Source organism: Puma concolor, chromosome E1, assembly GCF_028749965.1.
Source record: "Puma concolor isolate L17-30 chromosome E1, mPumCon1.1.hap2, whole genome shotgun sequence".
In the NCBI taxonomy this organism is placed as follows: Eukaryota; Metazoa; Chordata; class Mammalia; order Carnivora; family Felidae; genus Puma; species Puma concolor.
Window position 1 is genome coordinate 24,709,701 of NC_141680.1, and position 26,815 is coordinate 24,736,515.

At 40.4% G+C, this 26,815-nt stretch overlaps 1 protein-coding gene across 21 annotated transcripts in view; it reads left to right on the forward strand.

The window, feature by feature from the left end:
* The window catches only part of ACACA (acetyl-CoA carboxylase alpha), a 285,398-nt gene that overhangs the window by 223,276 nt on the left and 35,307 nt on the right, over positions 1-26,815 (forward strand). For all 21 annotated transcript variants that reach the window (XM_086686727.1, XM_086686712.1, XM_086686716.1 and 18 more), the window contains 4 exons: positions 19,277-19,420; positions 20,011-20,131; positions 23,293-23,389; positions 26,497-26,593. In XM_086686727.1, coding sequence (XP_086542853.1) covers positions 19,277-19,420; positions 20,011-20,131; positions 23,293-23,389; positions 26,497-26,593 — 459 coding nt within the window. The remainder of the gene's footprint in view (positions 1-19,276; positions 19,421-20,010; positions 20,132-23,292; positions 23,390-26,496; positions 26,594-26,815) is intronic.

Genomic DNA, 26,815 nt, shown 5'->3' on the forward strand with positions numbered 1-26,815 from the left:
GTAGACTGAGATACTCTAAAGCTCTAAGGGCACACAACCAAATCTAAAATGCTAGAATTTATTACCTCTCACCTCAGCAATCTCTGGCTCACTTTCTACATGTAGCCCTTTGTCATCTCTCTACCCTGTCTCTGGAGTGATCCGTTTCAACTTCTAGCATTGTGCTGCTTCCTGAGTTTTAGAGTGAAGAAATGCCTCTATCTCACAGATTCTGTGCCATGCAGGGTCTCTGCACTTTCTGCCTCTAATAAAACATTGTCCCTAAACTCAAGCTGAGTGCCTTCTTAGGACTGTTAACAGGATCCCTTAAATGGAGCAGTTCAGCTGTTTCATTTTCCAGTCATTCCTATGTTACACCTTCTTACGCTGGATTTTCTTCACCTTTCTCTCTTTCTACAAATGTTTATAGCTCTGTCTTTGCAAATTAGCGTTCACTGGAAGCTTTGCCTATTCCGTTTACCCTTATCTTCTCCCCTTAACCTTTCTTCTCCCCAGCCCAAGCCTGAAACCCAAGGAAATTAGCTTCTCACCTCTGCTCCCCCATAAAAAAAAAAAAAGGAAAAAAAAAAAAACACCCAACTCATAGTCCTCCAACAGTGTCTTTTTCTTGGATTTGCAGTCAGCAGCCATCTCCAATAACCATCAGGCTGTCAGCTTTGCAGCTCCCCACTACCTCCCACCTCCCCCATCACTCACCAGAGGAAAAAGAGAGCCAGAGCAAGAGCTTGAAATATATCATGCAATAGTGTATCATGAATTTGTTGTGAATCACAGCAGTGAAGCAGGTTTATTTATTTCTGAGACCTTAAATCAATACAAAGTAGGTCTCTTAGTTCTGAAGCTGGGATGGAGTGTGAAAAAATGAGCCCATTGTACTCTTAAAACTTTGGGGAAAGGAGATGACAGCTATATAATTCCATTTACCAGGCACTAGGGGCTTTAATGTGAAGGTGACAGGGAGCTCTTTGTGCATTTAGAGCACCATATCTTCTAAATAAAAGATCTGTAGACTTGATAGTGGAGCATAGCTCCAAGTTTAATAATCTCCAAGCATTAGACCGAACCAATATGTTCCCAAGTCAGAGAGTTCCCCCCTAAACACTCATAAATTAAAAGTGCAAGAGCTGCACACATTGGTAGATTAGGAATGCAAGGACTCCAGCCTTTCCTAGGAGAAAGACAGACCTGGGCTCAGGCTGTGCGCAGACTGCTGTGTGAATATGATAAAGATGCAGGAAACGAGACTGTTTAGAAACCTGGCTCCTGGCTGTTCATCATTCCAGATGTCCCCTGTGCTGGATCCAAATCTAGCTATGTTCCCTCTCAGAGTGGCCACCTTCACATAGTCTAATCAGCTAATGTACACAGTCAGGAGTGTTGAATTATGAAAGGAGAATCTTTAAGAGCTGTTTAGATTGAACTACAGATTACCATGCCCAGGCTTCAAGTTCTTCTGGTTGATTCCTGACTGGTTCCTAATTTTAATAATGTCTCAGTGTCTGGAATTTAAGCCTTTCAAAATCGCATGCACATAAGAGAAATTGAGAAATCAGTGTTATTAAGGAAAAGAACCCACCCAAATTTCACTAACAGCATAAGATGCAAATAGAAGTGAGGACCACTGGAACATATAATCAAGTTTTGAATATCTTCATTTTCTATCTGACCCATTGATAAAATATGCCTTTTCTCAACAGATGAAGCAGGGTTATGCAGCTCAGTAGAGCAACCCTAATATAATATGACTTTATATTAGATAGAGTTGCTAGCTTAATTCTAGCTCAGGTAAGGAATTTTGAAATAAAAACCCAATGTTTGCATTAGGGAAAACTAAAAGGATGGGACAATTGAAAAACATTTTGCTTAAGAAAGCTGCTACACATTATAACACTAATGTGGAAGATTTCTTTTGCTTATGTTAGTTCGACTTGCTGAAAATATAAATCAAAGCTGAATTTTTGTAGAGCGCCAAGAATTATGGCAGTTCATACGCATTTATTGCATGCCTGTTATGTATAAAGTTCTATCCTTACGCTGTGGTTATGATTTCTGCTTTCATGGAGCTTCAAATTTAGACTTGAAAAACAGTTACAGGCTTTTCATGTGATCTAAAGGTAAAAAGTAAGGGGTGCCTGGGTGGCTCAGTCGGTTGGGCGTCCGACTTTGGCTCAGGTCATTATCTCACGGTTCGAGGGTTTGAGTCCCACATCGGGTTCTGTGCTGACGGCTCGGAACCTGGAGCCTGTTTCCGATTCTGTGTCTCCCTCTCTCTCTGTCTCTCCCCTGCTTATGCTCTGACTCTCTCTCTCTCAAAAATGTATAAACATTAAATTTTTTTTTAATTAAAAAAAAAAAAAGTAAAATTGCTGCCCACCAGATGTAAATGAGAAAACAAAACAAACAAACCCAGGCTGCCCAAGGGCGCCTGAGTGGCTCAGTTGGTTAAGCATCCCAACTCTTGATATTGGCTCGGTTCATGGAATCCAGCCCCACATCGGGCCCTGCACTGACAGCATGGAACCTGCTTGGGATTCTCTCTCTCCCTGTCTTTCTCTCTCAAAAATATATAAACCTTAAAAAAAAGAAAAAGGATGCCAAGATGAACTGTTAAGTGCTACTCCACAAGAAACCAGACCCCAGCGAGCACCAGACTCTTTGCCTAGCCACTGGTGGGCACAGACAGTCACACAGCCCTCTGTCTTTCCACACCAACCTCACATCTTCTGTCCTTGTCAGAAAACCATTGGGATTTTTTTTTTTTTAATTTCCATCTTTTGAAAGCATATGATAGAAGATTGTTATTCAGGGGATGCCTGGGTGGCTCAGTCAGTTAAGCTTCTGACTTCGGCTTAGGTCATGATCTCACAGTTCACAGGTTTGAGCCCCACGTCGTGCTCTGTGCCGACAGCTCAGAACCTGGAGCCTGCTTCGGATTCTGTGTCTCCCTCTCTCTCTATCCCTCCCCTGCTTGTGCTCTGTCTTTGGCTCTCTCTCTCAAAAATAAACATAAAAAATTTTTGAATGGCTTAAATTTAATTAATTTTAAGAAATTTGAACAGAAATTTCAGCAAAAAAGATAGGGGGATGGTAAAAGAGCACACGAAAGGATGCTTATCGTTAGTCATTAGAGAAATGCAAATTAAAAACCACAATTAGGCACCACTAAAATAAAGGAAAAAAATTCTTTTGATAAAATTTTTAACTGACAATACTAAGTATTGGTGAGAGTGCAGAACAACTGGAACTCTTATACATATTAGTAAAAATGTGAAATAGTACAGCCACTTTGAAAAAGTTTACTCCAGCCATAAACAAGAATGAGAACTTACCATTTACAACAACATGGATGAACCCGGAAGGTATAATGCTAAGTGAAATAAGCCAGTCAGAGAAAGACAAATACCATGTGGTTTCACTCATATTTAAGAAACAAAACAAAGGAACAAAGAGAAAAAGAGTCAAAAACCAGACTCTTAATACAGAAAACAAAATGGTGGTTGCCAGAGGGGAGGTAGAAGGGGGGATGGGTGAAATAGGTGAGGAAGATTAAAAGTACACTTATCTAGATGAGCACTGAGTATTATGTAGAATTGCTTCATTATATTGTATACCTGAAACTAATACAACAATGTGTGTTAATTATACTTCAATAAAAAAATAAAGTTTAGCATTCTTTTTTTAAAAAATAAGCATTTACAGGGGCACCTGGGTGGCTCAGTCGGTTGAGGGTCCACCGACTTCAGCTCAAGTCATGATCTCACAGTTCGTGGGTTCAAGCCCCGCATCAGGCTCTGTGCTGACCGCTTGCTCAGAGCCTGGAGCCTGCTTCAGATTCTGTGTCTCCTTCTCTCTCTGTCCCTCCCCCGCTCACGCTTTGTCTCACTCTGTTTCTCAAAAATAAATAAATGTAAAAAAAAATTTTTTTTAATAAAAAATAAACATAAGCATTTACCGTATAATGTAGCAATCCTATTCCTGGGTATTACCCAAGAGAAATGAAAATATATATCCACACAAAAACCTGTCCACGAATGTCTATAGCAGCTTTATTCATAATTTCCCCGAATTGGAAACTACCCACCTGTCCACCAAGAGGCAAACAGATGAGCAAGTTGTGGTACTTCCATAAAATGGAATACTACTCGGCAGTTGAAAGGAACTACTGACACCTACGTCAGCATGAATGAATCTCAGATGTGTTAAACTAACTGAAAGAAACTAGACTCCAAATAGTATGTAGTATATGACTCCATTTGTAGAACATCCTAGAAACGGCAAAACTGTTGAGGCAGAAAGCCAGGGAGAAGGGAATGGATTATAAAGGAGATAAGAGAAAAAAATTTTTTTAATTCAAGTGTACTTGACATATAATATCATACTGGTTTCAGGTATATAAAGTAAGTGCTTCAACAGTTGTATACTACATTATGAAATGATCACTACCATACAACTAGCTACCGTCAGTTACCATACAGAGTTGTTACCATATTGTTAACTATATTCTCTATATTGCACATTACATTCCGATGATTTATTTATTTTGTAAGTGGAAATTTGTACCCTATTTTGTCCACCCCCCACCATACACACACACACTCATCCCTCTGGCAACCGCCATTCTGTTTTCTGAGTCTGTTTGTGGCCTGTTCATTTGTTTTTTAGATTCCACATGTAAATAAAATGGTATTTGTCTTTCTCAGATTTATTTCAGTTAGCATAGTAACTTTTAGGTCCATCCATATCATCACAATTGGCAAGACTTTTTTTATGGCTGAGTAATATTCTGTGATACCCACATGCCACACATCTCCACTATCCATTCATCTATTGATAGACACTTAGGCTGCTTCCATACCTTGGCTATTGTAAATAATGCTGCAGTGAACATAGAAGAGCATGTATCTTTTCGAATTAGTGTTTTCATTTTGTTTGGTTAAATACCCAGAAGTGGAATTGCTGGGTCATATGGTAATTCTGTTTTTAATTTTTTCTTTTAATTTTTAAAAAGTAATCTCTACACCCAATACAGTGCTCACACCCACAACCCTGAAATCAAGAGTTGCACACTTTACCTACTGAGCTAGCCAGGTGCCCCATTTTTAATTTTAGGAGAACTTCCATACTGTTTTACACAGTAGCTGCACTGGTTTGTATTCCCACCACCAGTGCATTAGCGTTCCCTTTTTTTCTCATCATTGTCCAACACTTGTCTTATTTTTTTGGTACTAGCCATTCTGACAGATGTGGGATGATAATCTTATTGTGGTTTTGGTTTGCATTTCTCTGATGATTAGTGATGTTGAGGATCTTTTCACGTGCCTGTTGGCCACCTGTATGTCTTCTTTGGAGAAATGTCTATTTAGGTCCTTTGTCTATGTTTTAATTGGATTGTTCATTTTTGTGATACTGAATTGTGTGCATTCTTTATATATTTTGGATATTAACCCCTTATTGAATATATCATTTACAAATATCTTCTCCCATTCATTAGATTGCCTTTTCGTGTTGTTGATGGTTTGCTTCACTATGTAGTATCTTTTTGGTTTGATGAAGTCCCATTGGTTTATTTTTGCTTTTATTGCCCTTGCCTAAAGAGACCAATCCAAAAAACATATTGCTAAGGCATGTCAAAAAACTTACTCCCTATGTTTTCTTCTCCAGGGTTTATGCTTCTGGTCTTACATTTAAGTCTTTAAGCCAATTTGAGTATTTTTTTGTATATGGTGTAAGAAAATAGTCCAATTTTATTCTTTTGCATGTAGTTGTCAAGTTTTTCCAGCACTGTTTATTAAAGAGACTGTCTTGGGGCGCCCGGGTGGCGCAGTCGGTTAAGCGTCCGGCTTCAGCCAGGTCACGATCTCGTGGTCCGTGAGTTCGAGCCCTGCGTCAGGCTCTGGGCTGATGGCTCAGAGCCTGGAGCCTGTTTCCGATTCTGTGTCTCCCTCTCTCTCTGCCCCTCCCCTGTTCATGCTCTGTCTCTCTCTGTCCCAAAAATAAATAAAAACGTTGAAAAAAAAATTTTTTTTAAAAAGAGACTGTCTTTTCCTTATTGTATATTCTTGCACCCTTTGTTGAAAATTAATTGTGTAAGCATGGATTTATTTCTAGACCCTCTATTCTGTTCCATTGATCTATAGGTCTGTTTTTGTGCCAATACCATAATCTTTTGATTACTTATAGCTTTGTAATATAATTTGAAATCAGGAAATGTGATACCTCCAGCTTTGTTCTTCTTTCTCAAGATTGCTTTGGCTATTTGGATCTTTTGTGGTTCCATAGACATTTTAGGATTATGTGTTCTAGTTCTGTGAAAAATGCCATTTTGATAGAGTATTTTGATGGAGAGTCCATTGACTCTTTAGGTAGTGTGGACATTTTAACAACATTAATTCTTCCAGTCCGTGAGTATAGAATATCTTTCCATTTATTTGTGTCTTCTTCAATTTCTTTCATCAGTGTTTCATAGTTTTCAGAGTACAAGTCTTTTACCTCCTTGGTTAAATTTAGTTCTGGGCATTTTACTCTTTTTGTTGCACTTGCTTAAGTGGGATGGTTTTCTTAATTTCTCTTTCTGCTGCTTCATTATTAGTCTATAGAAATGCAACAGATTTATGCATATTAATTTTATACCCTGGAACTTTACTAAATTCATTTATTCGTTCTAATAGTTTTTTTTTTTTTAATGTTTATTTATTTTTGAGAGAGAGCAGAGAGCAAGCATGAGCGAGCGGGGAGGGGCAGACAGAGAGGTTAGACAGAGAATCCTAAGCAGGCTCCAGGTTCTGAGCTGTCAGCACAGAGCCTGACATGGATCTTGAACTCACAAGCCACGAGATCATGACCTGAGCTGAAGTCAGATGCCCAACCAACTGAGCCACCCAGGTACCCCAGTTCTAATAGTTTTTTTGGTGGAGTCTTAGGGATTTTCTGTAAATAGTATCACATCATCTGCAAATCATGACAGTTTTATTTCTTTTCTAACTTAGATGCCTTTTATTTCTTTTTCTTGTCTGATTGTTGTGACTAAGACTTCCTGTATTATGTTGAATAAAAGTGGTCATGGGGGCGCCTGGGTGGCTCAGTCGGTTAAGCGTCCAACTTCAGGCCAGGTCATGACCTCACAGTTCGTGAGTTCAAGCCCTGTGTCGGGCTCTGTGCTGACAGCTCAGAGCCTGGAGCCTGCTTCAGATTCTGCGTCTCCCTCTCTCTCTGCCCCTCCCTAGCTTGCTCTCTCTCTCTCTCTCTCTCTCTTTCTCTCAAAACATAAATAAAGCATTAAAAAGTTTGGGTACCACCTTATCTTGTTCCTGACCTTAGAGAAAAAGCTTTCAGCTTTTCATTGTTGGCGTATGGTATTAGCTGTTGCTTTGTCATCTATGCCTTTTATTATGTTGAGGTATGTTCCCTGTGTACCCTTTTTTTTGTTGAGAATTTTTATCATAAATGGACATTGAGTTTTTGCAAAATGCTTTTCTGCATCTGTTGAGACCATATAATTTTTTTAAATGTATATTTATTTATTTTGAGCGAGAGAGAGAGAGCTCCAGCAGGGGAGGGGCAGAGAGAGAGGGAGAGAGAGAATCCCAATCAGGCTCCACACTGTCAGCCCAGAGCCTGACGCGGGGCTCAAACTCACAAACTGTGAGATCATGACCTGAGCTAAAATCAAGAGTCAGACATTTAACTGCCTGAGCCACTCAGGAGCCCCTGATCATGTGATTTTTATACTTCTTTTTGTTAATGTGAGGTATCACATTCATTCATTTGCAGGTATTGAACTATCCTTCCACATGTATTATCCTTTTAACGTATTGTTGAATTCAGTTTGCTAATCGTTTTTTTGAGGATTTTTTGCATTTATGTTCATCAGGGATATTGGTCTGTAAATTTTTTTGTGGGGCTTTGTGGTTTTGTTACCAGGGTAATGCTGGCCTCATAGAATGAGTTCATTTTCAATTATTTTATTTTATTTTATTTTATTTTATTTTATTTTATTTTATTTTATTTTATTTTATTTATTTAAATTTACATCCAAGTTAGTTAGCATATAGTACAACAATGATTTCAGGAGTAGATTCCTTAATGTCCCTTACCCATTTAGCCCATCCCTCCTCCCCACACCCCCTCCAGTAACCCTCTGTTTGTTCTCCATTTTTAAGACTGTCTTATGTTTTGTACCTCTCCCTGTTTTTATATTATTTTTGCTTCCCTTATGTTCATCTGTTTTGTATCTTAAGGTCGTCATATAAGTGAAGTCATATATTTGTCTTTCTCTGACTGACTAATTTCGCTTAGCATAATACCCTCTAGTTCCATCCACGTAGTTGAAAATGGCAAGATCTCATTATTTTTGATTGCCGAGTAATACTCCATTGTATATATATATACCACATCTTCTTTATCCATTCATCTGTTAATGGACATTTGGGCTCTTTCCATACTTTGGCTATTGTTGGTAGTGCTGCTATAAACATTGGGGTGCATGTGCCCCTTTGAAACAGTACACCTGTATCCCTTGGATAAATACATAGTAGTGCAATTGCTGGGTTGTAGGGTAGTTCTATTTTTAATTTTTTCAGGAACCTCCATACTGTTTTCCAGAGTGACTGTACCAGTTTACATTCCCACCAACAGTATAAAAGAGATCCTCTGTCTCCACATCCTCTCCAACATCTGTTGTTGCCTACGTTGTGAACGTTTGCAGCTCTGACAGGTGTGAGGTGGTATTTCATTGTGGTTTTGATTTGTATTTCCCTGATGATCAGTGAGGTTGAGCATTTTTTTCATGTGTCGGTTGGCCATCTGGATATCTTCTTTGGAGAAGTGCCTGTTCATGTCTTTTGCCCATTTCTTCACTAGATTATTTGTTTTTTGGGTGTTGAGTTTGATAAGTTCTTTATAGATTTTGGATACTAACCCTTTATCTGATATGTCATTTGCAAATATCTTCTCCCATTCTGTCAGTTGCCTTTTAGATTTGCTGATTATTTCCTGCGCTGTGCAGAAGCTTTTTATTTTGATGAGGTCCCAGTAGTTCATTTTTGCTTTTGTTTCCCTTGCCTCCAGAGTCATGTTGAGTAAGAAGTTGCTGCAGCCAAAATCAAAGAGGTTTTTGCCTGCTTTCTCCTTGAGGATTTTGATGACTTCCTGTCTTACATTTAGGTCTTTCATCCATTTTGAGTTTCTTTTTGTATATGGTGTAAGAAAGTGGTCCAGGTTCATTTTTCTGCATGTCGCTGTCCAGTTTTCCCAGCACCACTTGCTGAAGAGACTGTCTTTATTCCATTGAATATTCTTTCCTGATTTGTCAAAGATTAGTTAGCCATACGTTTGTGGGTCCGTTTCTAGTTACTGTATTCTGTTGCATTGATCTGAGTGTCTTAACTCTTCTTTAAATGTTTGGTAGATTTCACCTGTGAAGCCATCTCGTCCTGGACTTTGTTGGGAGTGTTTTGATTACTGGTTGAATTTAATTAATAGGATTTGGCCTGTTCAGATTTTTTTTTTTTTTTTTAAGTTTATTTACTTAGCACAAGTGAGAGTGTGCCTCAGAATCCCAAGCAGGCTCTGTGCTGTCCATGCAGAGCCCGTCACGGGGGTTGATCTCACAAACCAATACCAAGAGTCAGTTTTGGTTGTAACTTCTCTTTCATTTTCATTTTTATTTGGGCCCTCTCTCTTTTTTTCTTGTTGAGTCTGGCTAACAGTTTATCAATTTTGTTTATCTTTTCTAAGAACCAGCTCTTAGTTTCATTGATCACTTGTGTTGTCTTTTTAGTCTATTTCATTTATTTCCACTCTGATCTTTATTATTTGCCTTCTTTTCACCAATCTTAGGCTTTGTTTGTCCTTTCTAGTTTCAGTAGGTGAAAGATTAGGTTGTTTATCTGAGATTTTTTTGTTTACTGTAGTTAGGCCTTCATTATTATGAACTTCTCTCCTTAGAACTGCTTTTGCTCTATCCTGTAGATTTTTGAACATTGTGTTTCCATTTTCATTTGTTTTCAGTAGCATGATGTTTATCCTCCACATGTTTCTGTTTTTTCCAGTTTTCTTCTTGTAATTGATTTCTAGTTGGTACCATCATGGTCAGAAAAGATGCTTGGTGTGATTTCAGTCTTTTTAAATTTATTGACACTTGTTTTGTGGCCTTACATGTGATCTGTCTTGGAGTATGTTCCATATGAATTTCAAAAGAATGTGTATTCTGCTGATTTTGTACGTGTATATATATATATCCATCCATCCATCTGTCCATCTATCCATCTGGTATAATGTATCATTCAAAGCCACTGTTTCTTTGTTGATTTTCTGTTTGGGTGATCTATCCATTGATGTAAGTGGGGTATTACAGTTCCCTGCTATTATTGTATTACTGTCAATTTCTCCCTATATATCTGTTAATATTTGTTTTGTGTATTTTTGTGCCCTTGTGTTGGGTCATATAGATATTTGAAATTGTTATATCCTCTTATTGGATTGATCCCTTTATCATTATGTAATGCCCTTCTTTGTTTCTTCTTACAATCTTTGTTTTAATATAATACTTGTCTAATATAAGTATTACTACCCCAGCTTTCTTTTATTTCCATTTGCAGGGAATACCTTTTTCTGTCCTTTTCACTTTCAATCTATGTGTGTATTTAGATCTGAAGTGAGTCTCTTATAGGCAGCATATAGGTAGTCTTGTTGTTGTTGTTTTTTTAATGTTTATTTTGAGAAAGAGCACGTGGGTCAGGGAGGGGGCAGAGAGAGAGAGGGAGAGAGGGAGGGACAGAGAGGGAGAGAGAGAGAATCCCAAACAGGCCCCATGCCCAGCGCAGAGTCCAACATGGGACTCGATCCCACAACCATGAGATCACAACCTAAGCTGAAATCAAGAGTTGGACATTCAACTGACTGAGCCACCCAGGTGCCCTGGTGGTCATTTTTTTATTCATTCAACCACCGTATGTCTTTTGATTAGAGTATTTAGTAGATTTACGTTTCAAGTAATTATTGAGAGACATGTACTTATTGCCATTTTGTTGATTGTTTTCTGGTTGTATCTCTTGACTAATTACTGTAGATCTAGACGATTTTACTACTTTTGTCTTTTAACCTTCATACTATGTAAGTAGTTGATCCACTACCTTTACCATATGTTTACCTTTACCAGTTAGATTTTTTTTTTTCTTACATAATTTTCTTCTTTCTAGTTATGGCCTTTTCTTTTCCATTTAAAGAGGTCCCTTGGCACCTGGGTGGCTCAGTTGGTTAAGTGTCCGACTCTTGATCTCGGCTTAGGTTTTGGTCTCAGGATTGTGAGTTCAGGTCCCACATTGAGCTCCATGCTGGGCATGAAGCCTATTTAAAAAACAAAAACAAAAAACAAAAAAATAAAAATAAAACAGTCCCTTTAAAATTTCTTGTAAGACTGGTTTGGTGGTGATGAACTCCTTTACCTTTTGCTTGTCTGGGAAACTCCTTGTCTCTCCTCCTATTCTGAGTGATAACCTTGCTGAGTGGACTATTCTTGATTATAAGTCCTTTCCTTTCACACTTTGAATATATCATGCCACTCCCTCTGCCCTGCAAAGTTTATGCTAAAAAATCACCTCACAGTCGTATGGGAGTTCCCTTGTACTTAACTGGTTGTTTTTCTCTTGCTTCCCATAAGATTCCCTCTTTATTGACATTTTGATTATAACATGTCTTGATGTGAGTCTCTTTGGGTTCATCTTATTTGGTGTTTCCTGGACTTGGATGTCTGCTTCCTTCCCCAGGCTAGGGAAGTTTTCAGCCATTATTTCTTCAAATAGGTTTTCTGTCCCTTTCTTCTCCTTCTGGGACCTCTATAATGTGAATGTTAGTATGCTTGATGTTATCCCAGAAGTCCCTAAACTACCTTTATTTTTTTTTTTTCTTTCTGCTGTTCTAGTTGTATGTTTTCCACTACTGTCTTCCAAATCACTGATCCATTCTTCTGCATTATCTAATCTGTTGCTGATTCATCCTCTTGTGTATTTTTCATTTAAGTTATTGTATTCTTTATTTCTCATTTGTTCTTTTTTCTGTTTTTTATCTCTCTGTTAAAGTTTTTACTATGTTCTTCCATTCTTTTCCTGAGTTTAATGAGCATCTTTATGATCATTACTCTGAACTCTTAATTTGGTAGATTGCTTATCTCCATTTCATTTAGTTCTTCTCCTGAGATTTTGTCTTACTCTTTCATTTGGAACTTGTTCTTTTGTCTCCTCATTTTCCTTAACTCTCTGTTTGTTTTTATGTATAAGTAGATCAGTTTTATCTCCCGGTCTTGAAGAAGTGGCTTTATGTAAGAGGGTGTCCTGTGGGGCCAGTAGCACAAAACCACCCTGGTCACTCAGTCCAAGTACCTGCCCCCTCCTCCCTGCCCCAGGGTTTCCCCTGTGGGCTACACACACCTTCCTGTTGAGGCTGGGCCACAGTTAGTGCAGACTTGCTGGTGCCTGAGGCTGGCCCCTTGGAACAGGGGCCTCTGGAGGAGAGGGGCTCTGGTGTTGGCAGAGACTACCCCCTGGGTGTGACGGTGCGGGGAGAGCCACTTGGGAAGGACTCTGCCAGGGTAGGTGGATGGGGGCTGGGGAGTCCACAGGGCAATGCTGGGGTGTGGTGAGTAGTGCCAGCACAGGAGATGGAGAGTGTCAGAACTGTCTCTCACCACCACCAGGCCAACTAGGTAGAAGAGGGGTGAAGAAAATGGTGCCTGCCAATGCTTCCTTCCCTGGAGAATGTTCCAGCAGATATCTGCCCCTCTAGCACATGCCCTAAAATTAGTGACTCTCTTAGAAGTCTCAGTTTCCTGCTGTTCTCTGGTACGTAAGCCCTACTGGTTTCCAAAGCCACATGTTATGGAGGCTCTGCTTCCTGTTGTAGGTCCCTTGAGCTGGGGAGCCCATGTGGGACTTGGACCCCTCATTCCTCAGGAAAGGCCTTTACAGTGGAGATATCCCTCCTACTTGTGGGTCACCACACCAGGGGTGTAGGTCCTGACTAGACCACATCTTGCCCTGCCTACCCATCTTGGTGTGGCTTTTTCTGTATATTCTTAGTTGTGTAAAATCTTTTCTGCCAGTCTTCACTTCATTTTCAGAGATAGTTCTATATGTCGTTGTAGTTCTGGTTTGTCCATGGAAGGAGGTGAACTCAGGATCTTCCTACTCCACCATCTTGATCCCACCCCCTTGAGGGAAATTTTGGGGTGATTTTGATGGTGGTTACGTATGTATTTGTCAAAATTCATAGAATTCTGTTCCTGAAAGTGGATGATTTTTCTATATATAAATTATACTTCAATAAGCTAGACTTTTCAAAAATTTCTGTATTTGGAAGTAATTTATTGTCAGTATCCTCCAGGCTGTAGCTAAATGAGCAGTAGATGGATTCCTAAGATAAGTGATTTCTTTTTGGCAGTCAGTTTTCACTCTAGAAGCCTATGTTTTGGTCATACTTTTCTCATACTTTTGACAAGTAAACTGTTGTGTGGCTCTTCTTACCCCCATTACACTGAAAATGCGTTTCTGTTCTTCACACAGTCCACCTTCAAATCCTTGTCATCCTTCTGCCATTTAACTCATTCCTCTGTTTTCCTCTCCCCTGTATAAGCAGAGGTCTTCCAGTGTTTTGGGTGGCCTGTATCTCAGCCTCTTTTTGGCCAAATACCTTCTCCCTCCTCTCGTTGCACAGTCCCTTTACTCCAATTTACCCATCCACAGATCTGATCACTTCATAATATTGCTGTTTGTAGAGCGGTTTTTAGTCTTGTAGTGGATGGTCTTTAATCTGGCTGTGGCTCAGGTCAGAGGCTTTCCCATCCTGTGCTGGCAGTAGGTCACTGTGCCCCTTCTCTACCCCAACTCTGGTCTACCAGCTGCCAACCAGCACTCCAGTTTGCCAGTGACAAGCGCCAGTGAAGAGGGGAGAAGAAGTTATAACCCTGAGTCTGTGTATTAAGAGGCTATATTTTGGGAACCCCCAGATATTCTTGGTCGCAAAGGCACCAGTTCTGTCTCCCTAGAGATTTAATTCCATTCACCCTTGGATATAGTCCTAGAGAAACATTTGCACAGTAATATGTACTGCACCACTTAAAATTGTTAATTGGAGATTGAATTACTTGTCAGCTTTTAAAAATGTAGTCCTCTCAGGTCAGAGAGGAGGGTGTTAGCAGCATGAGAAGATGAGCTATTGCATTTTTTTTCTTTCCCTTCCTCTTTTCTCCCCCTCCCTTTTCCTCTCTCTCATTCTTCCACCTTTCTTTTGTCTCTGATTTACCACTTGTTTCCTGCTCCCTCTTATTTTCATTCATATTTATCTCTCTGCCTTAGCCAAACCTTTATCAATAACCTGACAGATCACAGAGTGACTTTAATATCTAGAATCATGAATAAAGTCCAGTGATGATTGCTTGGGAAATGTACAGAACTCCTCAGATCCTCTTGAGAATGGAAATACCCTAATGAGAAGGAGGATTGCAGCAAGGACTCAGTTTGTGTAGCCTAAATTCTTAGATGCAAGAGGAATTATGTACTTCCTTCTTCTTTAAATAGAAGATTGCCCTGGACCAAGAATTGTTTAAAGGAGGAAAGATTGGCTAAAGGGGTTCAGAAAACAGCAAATTTCATTTTTTATTCCATTGATATGCATCATTCTTATTCACATCTTCAGCACATGATTGCAAATATTTGCCTATATGTCTAAAGGCCCCCATCGTAATGTATATATCAGGACAAGGGCAGGTTTCTAAAAATTGAGCTGAGTTGCATCTATGAAACTTGGAAATCTTAATGCCTGTGCTGACAAATATCCTGACAAGTAAATACTATACTCATTCAGTATTACATAGTGATTTCATTTGCACAAAACCTCACAATGCTCTGCCACTTCAGTCAAACGTCTAGAGCACTGGGGAAAGGAAGAACGTGTTTATCTTGATCTCCAAAAAGGGATTTAAGGGAGAGAGCAGGCTGTATATTAGACTGTTTTCATTGCCTGTCAGCTATGGTAAACCTGAGCTGTCTGCGGTGTCTCTAGATAAGCAGCAACAGCAGCAGAGGCCTTAGCATGTATGTATGACTGCATTCATTTGTACTTCTTATGTATCTCAAAATTTCTAAAGGCTGTGTAGCATCTTTGGTGGAGCCTTTAACAATTGTGTCTCTGCTAATCACTGGCTTTTATGCAGTGCCCTTAATTCTCAGGTCTGCCAGCTTCAGTGAATGAAGTGTGGGATGAAGCTTAAGTTTATATTGAGTGGATGAAGATCCTCTTTCCTCTCAGTCAGCCCTTGTTTAGTTCTGTTGGTGTGGGCACTCTTCAGCAGGGGACCCTGAGGTGGTGCCTGTTCCTAATATTTTATGGTACTTCTTCTCCTCCTAAACTTGGGGGGCAGCAAAATGGGGCCTCAGGAGCCACCTCTGTTTGAATAGCTCCTCCTGTGTTTAAATATGGTTATTGATGCTTGTTGGAAAGAGAAATTAAAAATTTGTATCACGCAGTAGAAAATGTGAGAAAAGTAATTTGGGAAATGGAAAATGGCCAGCAGCTTGATTTGTATAGAAATGTGTATGTCAGAGCTGGAAAACTAATGAATGAAGCTCACCTACTTTGTGAAGATACTATGTTGGTGAGGGTTGTTTGCCCCAGATTTTTCTGTGAAATATTGCTCGGGCAACACCGAATAATAAAACAGTGGTACTGTCTATGTGGACTCGTTTCTTTGCCTCCCTAGATACTGATCAGGGTTTGCATAACTGTTCCAGCATGATCATTTCAGAGTTAGGCAGAATGGATTTTGTCCTACCCCAGATTCTGCTGCTTTGGTTGGAGCTTTTGTTGTGAAGTATTCTAAAATCATTAAAACCACTTGAGTCAGCAACGACCCCTATAAATCAGGAGCTATTGTGTGCGCACTCATTCTACTGGTGCATGCTCCAAACATACGGTCATTGAAGATGAACTGGAGGGGACTGCTTTCTCTTCACCGATTGTTAAGTAGCTATGATTGTTAGCATTTGTTTGTGATTAGTGAAGCAGGTTTCCTTTCTGTGTGTCCTTCCCTCCCCACCCCCATCTCCTAAGATAAGGCCAGTCACAGCCATTTGGATGCTCTGTTAGTCTATCCTATAATTTTTCCCTTTAATTACCAAAGTAAATGAATTTTCTCTCACGACAAACATTTCTTTAGTCCAGAAATAGTGTCCTTGGTTATGGTAAGCCCTAGTTAGGTTTCTTTCTGAATCCATAGGAGAAGTGTACAAATACTGCCTTTGAGAACAATGCCAAAGCATCAGAAGCTGCGTATTACTTGTAAAGGGAAGATGTGCTAAGTGATTAAATTCTTGCTCCTTCCAAGTTTGTCTCCCATTAATTTATTTTTTTTTTTTTTTTTAATTTTTTTTTTCAACGTTTATTTATTTTTGGGACAGAGAGAGACAGAGCATGAACGGGGGAGGGGCAGAGAGAGAGGGAGACACAGAATCGGAAACAGGCTCCAGGCTCTGAGCCATCAGCCCAGAGCCCGACGCGGGGCTCGAACTCACGGACCGCGAGATCGTGACCTGGCTGAAGTCGGACGCTTAACCGACTGCGCCACCCAGGCGCCCCATGTCTCCCATTAATTTATACGAATATGGAGTAGAATGGGCAAGTGGCAGAGCCTCCGAGATGAGCCCAGTCCTGGATGCTCTTCCCTTTTGAAATGAGGGACAAAGATGTGTGAGGAAGGTGTATTTGAACCGCTGAGCAACTCTTGGTCTGCTTTGGTCCCTTTTTCCAAGATTGTTTCTTCATCAGTTCACCACAGATTTGGGAGGAGTATGAGGCTCTAAGCAGATGGACATTATCAAGTACTAGTACTGTTTCCTATGAAAGAAAACCACGTTTCTGAGTATAAAATGGCCCCAGCTGTCTTCCAGGCAGCAAGGAGTTCTTGGCGCCTGACATAGATTGTGAATATCAGATACTCAGGGTCAGTGCAGTGTCTCCTTTTTATTTCTTTTCCCCCTTTCCAATTTTATTTTAATAATTAAAAATACTGCTGATCACACTGAATGACTTCTGGCAGAAAGGCGGTCTGTCCCAGAAGGACCAGTTGTGGGCCATCGGGTTTATGACGTCCATAAAACCAGAGCCACATCAGAGCATGGCCTCCCTGAGTGACAGGATTTTTGCTTCCACCAGGGTCCCCCATCAACTGACTGCTTTGGATATTTGTTTTGGGTTGGTTTTTTGTTCTGTTTTGTTTCCTGATGCATGTGTGACTGTACATGTGTGCACACATTTAAAGATATAAATGAAACAGGTATGTAATGCCCTCTGCCTGTTAGAAAGACTAAAGCCATCAAAATAACAAACGGCGTGTATTTGCTAGAATGTCAAAGTTATGAGTTTATTTTGTAATGATGTGCTCCTGCCTTCATGAGGTAAACTGGCCGTGGCGGAGGTGTTATTAGTAATATGGACTCAGTGGAGCAGAAAGCCGAGTGACCGAGAGATCAGTGTATCAGTCAGAGAGAGGGCAAATGGAAAGAGACAGCAGGAGAATGAGAAAGGAGCCACAGTGCCTGGGCTGAGATTAAAGACGGAGGAGGAGGGGAGCCCAGTGGTCAGATATGGTCTCCCCTGTTCCTGGGGCTCCTTCAGAGGAGTCGCTGGCATGTTGTTCAGCCCGGGGCTGTCTGCAAACACTGGTTCTCTGCACTTCCTTACCAAGGAAGGTGGTAATCTGAGAACAATTTTGCTTTCCATATTCCTTTCAGAGAGTCTCTTCGTCCTTCCTAGCTGAAGTTAAATGGGTCTGAGGCCAGCTGGGCCATACTGAGGGGATTACTTTGGTCACCAACTTCCTCATCCTTTGCAACGTCTTGATGTAGGGGCTGACCCAGCATGGAAGGGACCATCTCAAAGCTCCTAACAAGAAGGGGCAAAATGGGAATATACAGGTAGAATTTGCTGGTCTTTCATTTGTCAGATTCTTCCCAGAGACTAAAAATGAGTAAAAGTTATTACCAAGGAAGAAAAATTTGTGTTGTTATTTTCTGAAGGAGGAGGGGAGAGGGAAAAGAAAAGGTAAAATACAGTAAGCGCTCTACAACTGTTTAGAGCTCTCCAGGGCTACCCTAGATGACTGGCAATTACTACCCACTCGGCAGTTTGCAGTAGTCAGTGATCAGGCTGCCCGGCTTCCATTGCTGGGTCAGAAAACCTCCCTCCCTGAAAGAAATTATTAACCAGTCTTCGAGGGAAAAAGAAACCCTACAATTTCCAAGTCCACTCATATTTTTTTCTTCCTTTTCTTCTTCTTTGAGGAAAACTTTGTGGTTTCCAGTTGCAGGTACCTTTCAACCTCACACGGGTTAAACTCTTTCAGGGATACACCAAGGATTGAGGCCTTGTGTACTCCCTGGAACATTGGAAGAGAAAGACGGAGAGGCGGGCTTGGGTATAAATCACTGCCCTCTACCCCACACACTAAAAGGACTTCAGACTCAAGGGTTTGTGTGTGGGTCATGGGTCGCTTCCGGATTTTGCCAGCTTTAGGGCTGTGTCTGGGGACCAACTTCAAAATTCAAATGTAAGGGGGAAAGTAAGCCTTTAAAAAAAATTAGGAACCTAAACCTCATAGCGTTTAACTGAGACTTGTCATAAAGATTGTCAAAAGGCAGGCATGTTACCTCTTTGTGTAGACGTGTAGCAATTCCTCTGGCCTGCTCACAGTGAGGTAGCCTGCACTTCAGGGTCCCAGCCTCACCCACCACCATGGCTCTAGCTGAGTCGAAGTATGCTACACCTATCTGTGGCAGCTAGGAGAGAGAGAGGGTTGCTGGTTTTTAAATTGCAACAATGTATGTGATTGTTAAAAGCCTTTTTGATTTTTCTAAGTTCTCTTTTTTTTTTTTTTAATTTTTTTTTTTTAACGTTTAGTTAACATTGACAGACAGAGCATGAGCAGGGGAGGGGCAGAGAGAGGAGGAGACACAGAATCCGAAGCAGGCTCCAGGCTCTGAGCTGTCAGCACAGAGCCCAACACGGGGCTCGAACTCACAAACTGCGAGATCATGACCTGAGCCAAAGTTGGAGGCTCAACCGACTGAGCCACCCAGGCGCCCCAAGCTCTCTTTTTAAGACAAAGAAACCACAGAAGCTGGAATCTGTGTCTTGTGGAGAAAAGAACCCATTTTAGTGAGAATCGCAAAATAGACTTTGCCTTTATTTCTGTCAAGATGAATGTGTTTTCTCTTGCTTGTTTCTCTAGGTCCTTGGGCGGGAAGTATACACCTCCAATAACCAGCTTGGGGGCATCCAGATCATGCACAACAATGGGGTGACCCACAGCATCGTTTGTGATGACTTTGAAGGGGTTTTCACTGTCCTACACTGGCTGTCTTACATGCCTAAGGTGAGCCCTTTGTACCCAGCATTGACAAAGCCCACAGAACCAGGCCTCTCCACCAAGGATTACAGGGCCTCTGTGTTTGAGGTCTCCTCCTTATGGGGGAGAAATTGTTTTATGAAATATTCCTCTGGAAGTTGTTGGTTTCTCTTTTCCTTGCAGCTGTCTTTGGGTTTCTACCTTAAAATGCCTTTGGATTTCATTGGTATAGGCCCCTTTCTGATGTTTTCCAGTCACAGAAGCCTTCATGGCCTGTCTGAGCTCAGATCCCAGCATACCAAGGCCTCTTCCTCACTGTGGGTTTTCTCCTTTGCAATAGCCATCCATCCCCCTGGGAAGCTTCCCCTAAAGCATGGAAACACTGAAATCAAGAGTCAGAATGTACCACATTTTGCCAGGCTCCTACATGATACTTGAGACCTGTGCATGTGGTCAGGGCTTGGCATACAGTTGGGATGCCTCTCAGTGATGACTGGGACAGATAGGTGTGATTCCGTATGTGGTCCCTACTGCCTTTGTAATGATTGTGGCTGAGCTGGTACTACAGGCCTATTGTTCACTGATTGCTATGCTCTTTCCTCCCCACTGCCTTTCAGAATGTGCACAGTTTAGTACCTCTCCTGAACTCCAAGGATCCTATAGATAGAATCATCGAATTTGTTCCTACGAAGGCCCCCTATGATCCTCGATGGATGCTAGCAGGCCGTCCTCACCCAAGTATGTATTTTTTGAGGGTCCTTTGGTACCCTGGCCCTCAGGCTATCCGTCTTCCTTTTATTCACTAACCAATTCCTGCACAACAGTACATGACAAAACAGAGCTACTTTAGTAGTCTGGAAATGAGACACATCTTTAAAACAGCTCTCCAAAGATTAAGGTGGAAAACCCTTCCAGAACAAATGAGAAACAAAGGAAATAGATGTACAAGTCAGTCTCTGAGTCATAAGCAATACAGTCACTAATACATTTCTTCTGTTAATTCTGTTATTAAAGCACTTATTACTTAATGGGTTCAAAGACTTTAAATCTAAGCAATAAAGTCATAGAATCTTCAACCATCTAATCTCTGTAAACAAAGATTAATCAAATCAGTTTTAGAAAAGATATTTGACCTTCAGTGTAGAACATGACTATACTCTTGTCAGCACACTATTTCTGAGCATTCAGCCTGCCTGTGCCCTTTTTTCTTATGATATTGGTAATAGTTGGGACTTGCTGTAGTTATTCCTGTAAGATTATTTTGTAAGGTCATTATTCATGAAGAGATTGTCCAGAACTCTTGACTTCATAAATATATTGAGTGAGAACAAGCCCTCCCTCCATGTTTATCTCATATATCCCTGTCTTGTGGCTGATTTTACCTATCTTCAAAACAAAAAAACAGAAAAACAGTGGTGTCTCCATGTAAGGTGAATGTACATTCTCACTTGCCAGTTCATTAGGCTGCTTTAACAAACCTTACTTCTCAGGTGGTTCTTTTGTGAGGCCCCAAATCCCCCTACTACATTTTGAATCTGTTTTTTTCAGGTTATTTGAGAAAGTGTTCTTCTTTGCATGTTTATGGCAACTATTTCAAAAAAAGCCTTATTATCTAAAAGAAGAATGGAATGCAGAAGATAATTCATTAAATTTAAGAGTCATTTTGATTTTGTTGAAAGAAAAGAAGAGGTCTGTGTAAGGAAGACTTACTAAACCTCTGTGGGTACCCACTGTGAGCTAGGTGGGACTGCAAAGCACTTTCATATACATTATCTTCTTTAGGCTTTCTACTTCTCAGAGATAAAAAAAAAAAAAAAAAAAAGATCACCACTTTAAAAGCTCAGAGAAGTTAAGTGATTTGTGCAAGGTCACACAGCTATTACTTAGGAATTGGAACTTAATCTGCAGTCCAACTATAGATAGTATAGAAAAATCACCAGAGGAATTTCAATTTCAATTTTTACCTGTTGTCTTCAGTACCTTTTCTTACTTTTCATAAAATGAAATCGTTTTTCCTACATAGCCAGAAAAAATCACCATAGTAATCTCCCTACCTCTCATATGTGTACCATGATTATGATAAGAACTATGAACCTAAGATCTTGTCAGCCTTAAAATCCAGAACTTTTCTGGGGGAATTCAGAACAAGAGTCAGTGAGTCTTCTCCTGGGAATCATGAGGGTGGTGGCAGGGCGGGGGTGGGGAGGGGCATCTTAGTTGACTTATAAGTTCTACATCTGAACTGAACACAACCTGCTCTTTAAGGTTTCGGGGTGGGGGTGAAGTGAAGTCCACCTACAGCAGCCATGGCCCACCAATGACCCCCCTCCCCTAGTCAAAATACAAGGTGGGAAATTTTTTAAAAAAGAAAGTCTTTCCATTTTGATGAATTTTATAGTTCCAAATCATTATTATTGAAGTAAGAATCATAAAATGATCCAAGCATACAAAGTTAAAATTTCAGTATCCTGATACACTTAGAAGTTTGATTTAGAACCTTCATCAAAATTTGAGCCCTCTTTCATGGGGTGGACAGATGTGTGTGTATGTAGGTGGGCATTATCCTGGCCATTATTAATGAGATCCACAGAATAAAATGAAATTTGTGATAAACTAAGTTTTCTGTTTTTTGGATAATATTTTTTCATCGTCTCCCTAGTAATTCATCCTGCTGTCTATGTGCAGCTAACACTCGCTCCCAAATCGAGTGACTTCAGATTTTAATTTAGTGGAAGCGTTAAAGAAAGCAGATGATTCCCTGTGATAAGTTAAAGCAGATATCTTCTAGGTGAAAAGTTAAAGTCATTTATTAGAGGAGATAGTGCTGTGATATTCTTCAAACTGACGCCCAACACGAGACCAGAATCTAAACGATCGGCTTTGGGCTCACGATAGAGAGATAATTTTGAAATGGATGATCACATTTTACACTGGGGCCATAGAGGCAAGGAATGTAGAACACAGTAATTACAAATTTAGTCTTGATAAAACACTCTCCATCCTGTTTAAGTCAGCAGAGGTTAGCTTGCTCGGATCTCCACTTTTAATTGGTTTTGGACTTGGGTTTTTAGGGGGCGGAGGGCCATGTTCAAATTAGAAGGATCACTGAGAAACCGTGAGCTGAGGGGCAAGCTAGGAAACCGTTATTTGCAGAAGCTTTTATGGGGCCTTGGTCAAACACGGATACCTGTGGAACAAAAGTTTTTTTCTTAACCTGAGATGTCAAAAGTTACATGTCTTGCCAGTAAGGAAATTCTATGTACAAGGGTAGTTAATGACATTAAGTGCAAGAGTATGTGGGCATGGCCCTTCCTTAGAGAAAGATTATAGTTTGTCAGCTGTAAGTAAAGGGGATGTATCATGTATCTTGCTGCTTTTCTAGCAAAGAAGCCATTCCCCTTTTCCTTTCCCCACATTTGGGTCCTCATCTGATCATTAATACTTCTCATTGGCTGTCTTCAGCTTTCCATTACAAAAAAGTCAGTGGAATCAAACAAAATTGTAAGCTAAGTTTTAAAATAGAAGTAGACATTTTGAAAACACTTTAATGACTTGGCTGCCTTTTGACAAATGTTTGTGGTGTTTTGAAAAAAGCCAAGTTATTTATTTAAAAGCATGCAAACTCTGCTAGCTGAACCCCATTGTTTAACAATAAATGATGCTTTTGCTGATAAATGATTCTTTTTATGCAGACTAGCAAATGAAATAGGAGATGATGTCTGAAGGCAGATGAACATTCAGCTGCCTAATGCGTGCATCTATTATAATATGGTTAAAAACAACAACAAACTCCCCAAAATAATCCTCCAAATCCAACCTTAAATTTGCCAGTTCCAGTGCATTTTCAGTGGATTGATGATCTTTATTCTCCCTTTGTTCTCTTTCTTTCCCTTCTGTAGCCCAGAAAGGTCAGTGGTTGAGTGGATTCTTTGACTATGGATCTTTCTCTGAAATCATGCAACCCTGGGCACAGACTGTGGTGGTTGGCAGAGCCAGGTAAGAGCCCTTTTGTTTTGGAAGCTCTTCTTCCTCCCAACTAAAACCGAGAGAGGAAAGGGCCATAGCTATATAGGTTTGTTTTGTTTTGTTTTACCAATAATGATCTCTTTGTCTAAACTTTCGAAGAATATTGGATTATAGTCATGCCCAACCAAGGCAGCATAACTGAAGTGCTGGTTCCCAGTAGTCATTTACTGTGTCACTCCAATGATGCGTTTAATCTGAAGTCTGGTTTTGACACTTCCTTTTTATAATGCTGAAAGAAAAGCTCTCTGAGGGCTGTAAAGCCCAAATACAATAGCCATAGCCCACCAATGACCTTCCCCTTCCCCAAAGACCATTTTCTTTCAGAGGCAGGTGACAAATGAATCAGACTCATCTACCTTTCCATGTAACCCAAAAGATCTATGTAACCTAGAAGAAGTCCCTTCCTGGCAGTGAGATTATTTAAGTAACAAACGTACTATATTGGTTTATCATCAGATTTGAATTGCAAAAAAATAAAATAAATAAAATAAAAAAGTTTGCCTGAAATAGGAATTAGTAAAATAAACTGGGATAGATTGCTGGACTACCTATATTTTTCAAATGGGAAATTGAAGTTTCTATTAAATTTTAATACCCCCTCTAAGAAGTGCTTCACTCAACAGCAAGCCCTGCACGAAATCATCTGTAGCGCTCGCTATAACGAGCACCTGCCAAGGCTGATCCTAATCTCGTTCTGCACTGCGGAGACATGCTGCCCCAGGGACCCACATCTGGAACTCACCTTCCTCTCGGGGGCAATCAGTTTTCCTTATCTTGGTGAAAAGTGGCACCTGCTCAAGATTCTCAAACATGCCACATTGGGTTGAGATTTAGATTCTAGCCTTGAAAATAATTCTAGGCTTCATGGTTCTCTCTGTACAGCAGGTCAGCACGTCTTATGCTGCCAATGACAAGGAGCCATCAGATGGCAGATCCAACAGACAGGGTCTTCCACTGTGACTCTGAATAAGAGTCAGGCCTGGAGTTAGCCCAGACTGAAACTCACAGGGGCTAGCTCCCATTTTCTCTCACGTCTCAGGTCTTCTACCTCACCACGGGCCTCCGGGTCCCAGTGAGAACTATTCTTTGTGCCTGGTAAAATTCCATGGAGGGGTGGGGGTACACTGGAGATAGAACCCTCCTACCAGAGTCTATTGGTTTGTTATGGAGGGTCCTTATATCACAGACCAACTTTTTTGAAAATTTGTCTGTTACCTATTCTGCTTCAGTTTTTGGTCTGTAAAAATCATGACAGATTTTAAGCCTCAGAAAGTGAAACCTTTGTTTAGGTCTTTAAGATCCTCCCATGGGAAACAGGAAAATGCTTCACACTTATGATTGGAAGAATAAGGATTGTTCTGTGAGCAAGATCAGTCAAGCTTGGCTTTAGTTAGCTCTGCCATTGTTTATTGCAACACCCGCTCTGACTTCTTCCTTTCTTTCCATCTGATGAGTTCTGGGCTTCTTACTCCAAACACATACACATGCTCACAAGTATATAAAACACAAATGGAGCTAGCTTCTTTCAAAAGCAATGGTATTTCAAGAAATAAATATAAATGTATTCTTCTGGGATTGTTACTGTAAGTGCTGCCAAAACTCATCTTTGGTATGTATGTTTGGAATATGTGTGCTATTGGCTGTAAATTGTCTTTTATTATTCCATGGCACCTTGTCCAGGGACACACTATAAAACAAGATGTAGCATCTTCATGTGCTAGCCTGATAAAATTTATATGAAGTATAATAGAAAACAGAAGTTGTTCTGAGCTGTTTTCAAGTTCAATAAATAACTGTAATACTCGGATAAAGATGTTCTTTATTAGGTCACATGGGCCCTAATATATAAGTTATAAGTTACCGATTTAGGGTGGCTTTTGCAATTACAAGTTTCCAGTTGGATTGTTAATCATTGTGAACAGAAATATTTCTAAACCCTCCTGTGTACCTCCTGCTCGTTGTCTGGTTGTCTAGAGGGCTTTTGATTCTGATTCAATGCAGGCAAGTGACAAGGGGGTGGGTGGTCCCCACTCAGGCCCCTGTCAGGCCTCTTGTGATGACAAGAATCCATTTCCAGTAGCCAGTGTAAGACTATCCTTCATGGAAAAGTTTGTTATGGAGATGCTGTGGGGAATGAGAGACTATAACCCATCCCAGCCCTAGCCCCAAGGAACGCAGCTGAGAAAGTGCAGCCTGAATTGCATTTTCCAGAGTAAGCACTCACGCTGTACCTTACAGCAACCACCATCCCCCTCTTCTCTTTCTTCCTGATTTTTATCAGGAAATCTTTCTGAGGACCAAGTTAGGAGGGTATCATGGAGCATAGATGCAAAGCCTTTTCCTGGAGTTTTTTAAAATTAACATATGTTGGAGATTAAATGTATACTTTTAATATAGATCACCTATTTCACCAAGATTACTGCTGCAAGCTATCCCTGTTCCCCTGCTCTCTTCCAATGAAATAGAAAGCTAAGGGCTTATTTAACCACCTCTGCACCCTTGGCACTGCTTTTCATCATCTCCATAAACACCTACACATTTCCCATTCATATACTCAGTGTAAGACCGACTATACTCTCAAATAATCTTATCCAGAACCACAGTATTAGTACTCCATAGAAATGACAGCTCTATTCCAGCAACACCAGCTTAAATTCTCAGGTGCCTCCTACCTTTCAGACCTTTTCTCTCTGTCTTCACCAAAGCAATGCTCTAGAGTGATCTGAGAAATTTCATTTGGCATCCACAGAGATAGGTGTGTGCATATATGCGCACACACACATCTAGACTGTTGAGTGTAACTCCTGAGGCTCCCCTAGTACAACCCTTGGTTTGAATTTATCATGTGGAGAATAGAAGTGATTCTGAGGGGAGGCTCCCTTGGATTTATAAAAATGTATAGTATTTATCAAATCCAGTCTCACATTTCACCCCTAGAAGCGTCAGATTTCCCTCTGTTCTCTGTATTTGCAGTCTCCAGTGCCCCCACCGTGATGTTGTGATGTGGGGCTGGAAAATAAATGACTAGCTGTACTGTTTACATATATCAGATTCTTATTTGGGTCATTTTTTATCAGGCTAGGAGGAATACCTGTAGGAGTAGTTGCTGTAGAAACCCGAACAGTGGAACTAAGTATCCCAGCCGACCCTGCAAACCTGGATTCTGAAGCCAAGGTAGGTAACCTCAAGTACCCTGTGCTACTGTGCTTGGAGCTGGATTTCCCATCTGCAGAGCCTGTGGATATATCGGGGGCATTGCACACCACCAATTTGGGAGGGAATGGTAGTTAGCATCCTTGAGTAATTTCAGACCATCACGTGCTCACTTTTAAGGTGACTCTAAAATTTTTTTTTTTTTTTTTTCAACGTTTATTTATTTTTGGGACAGAGAGAGAC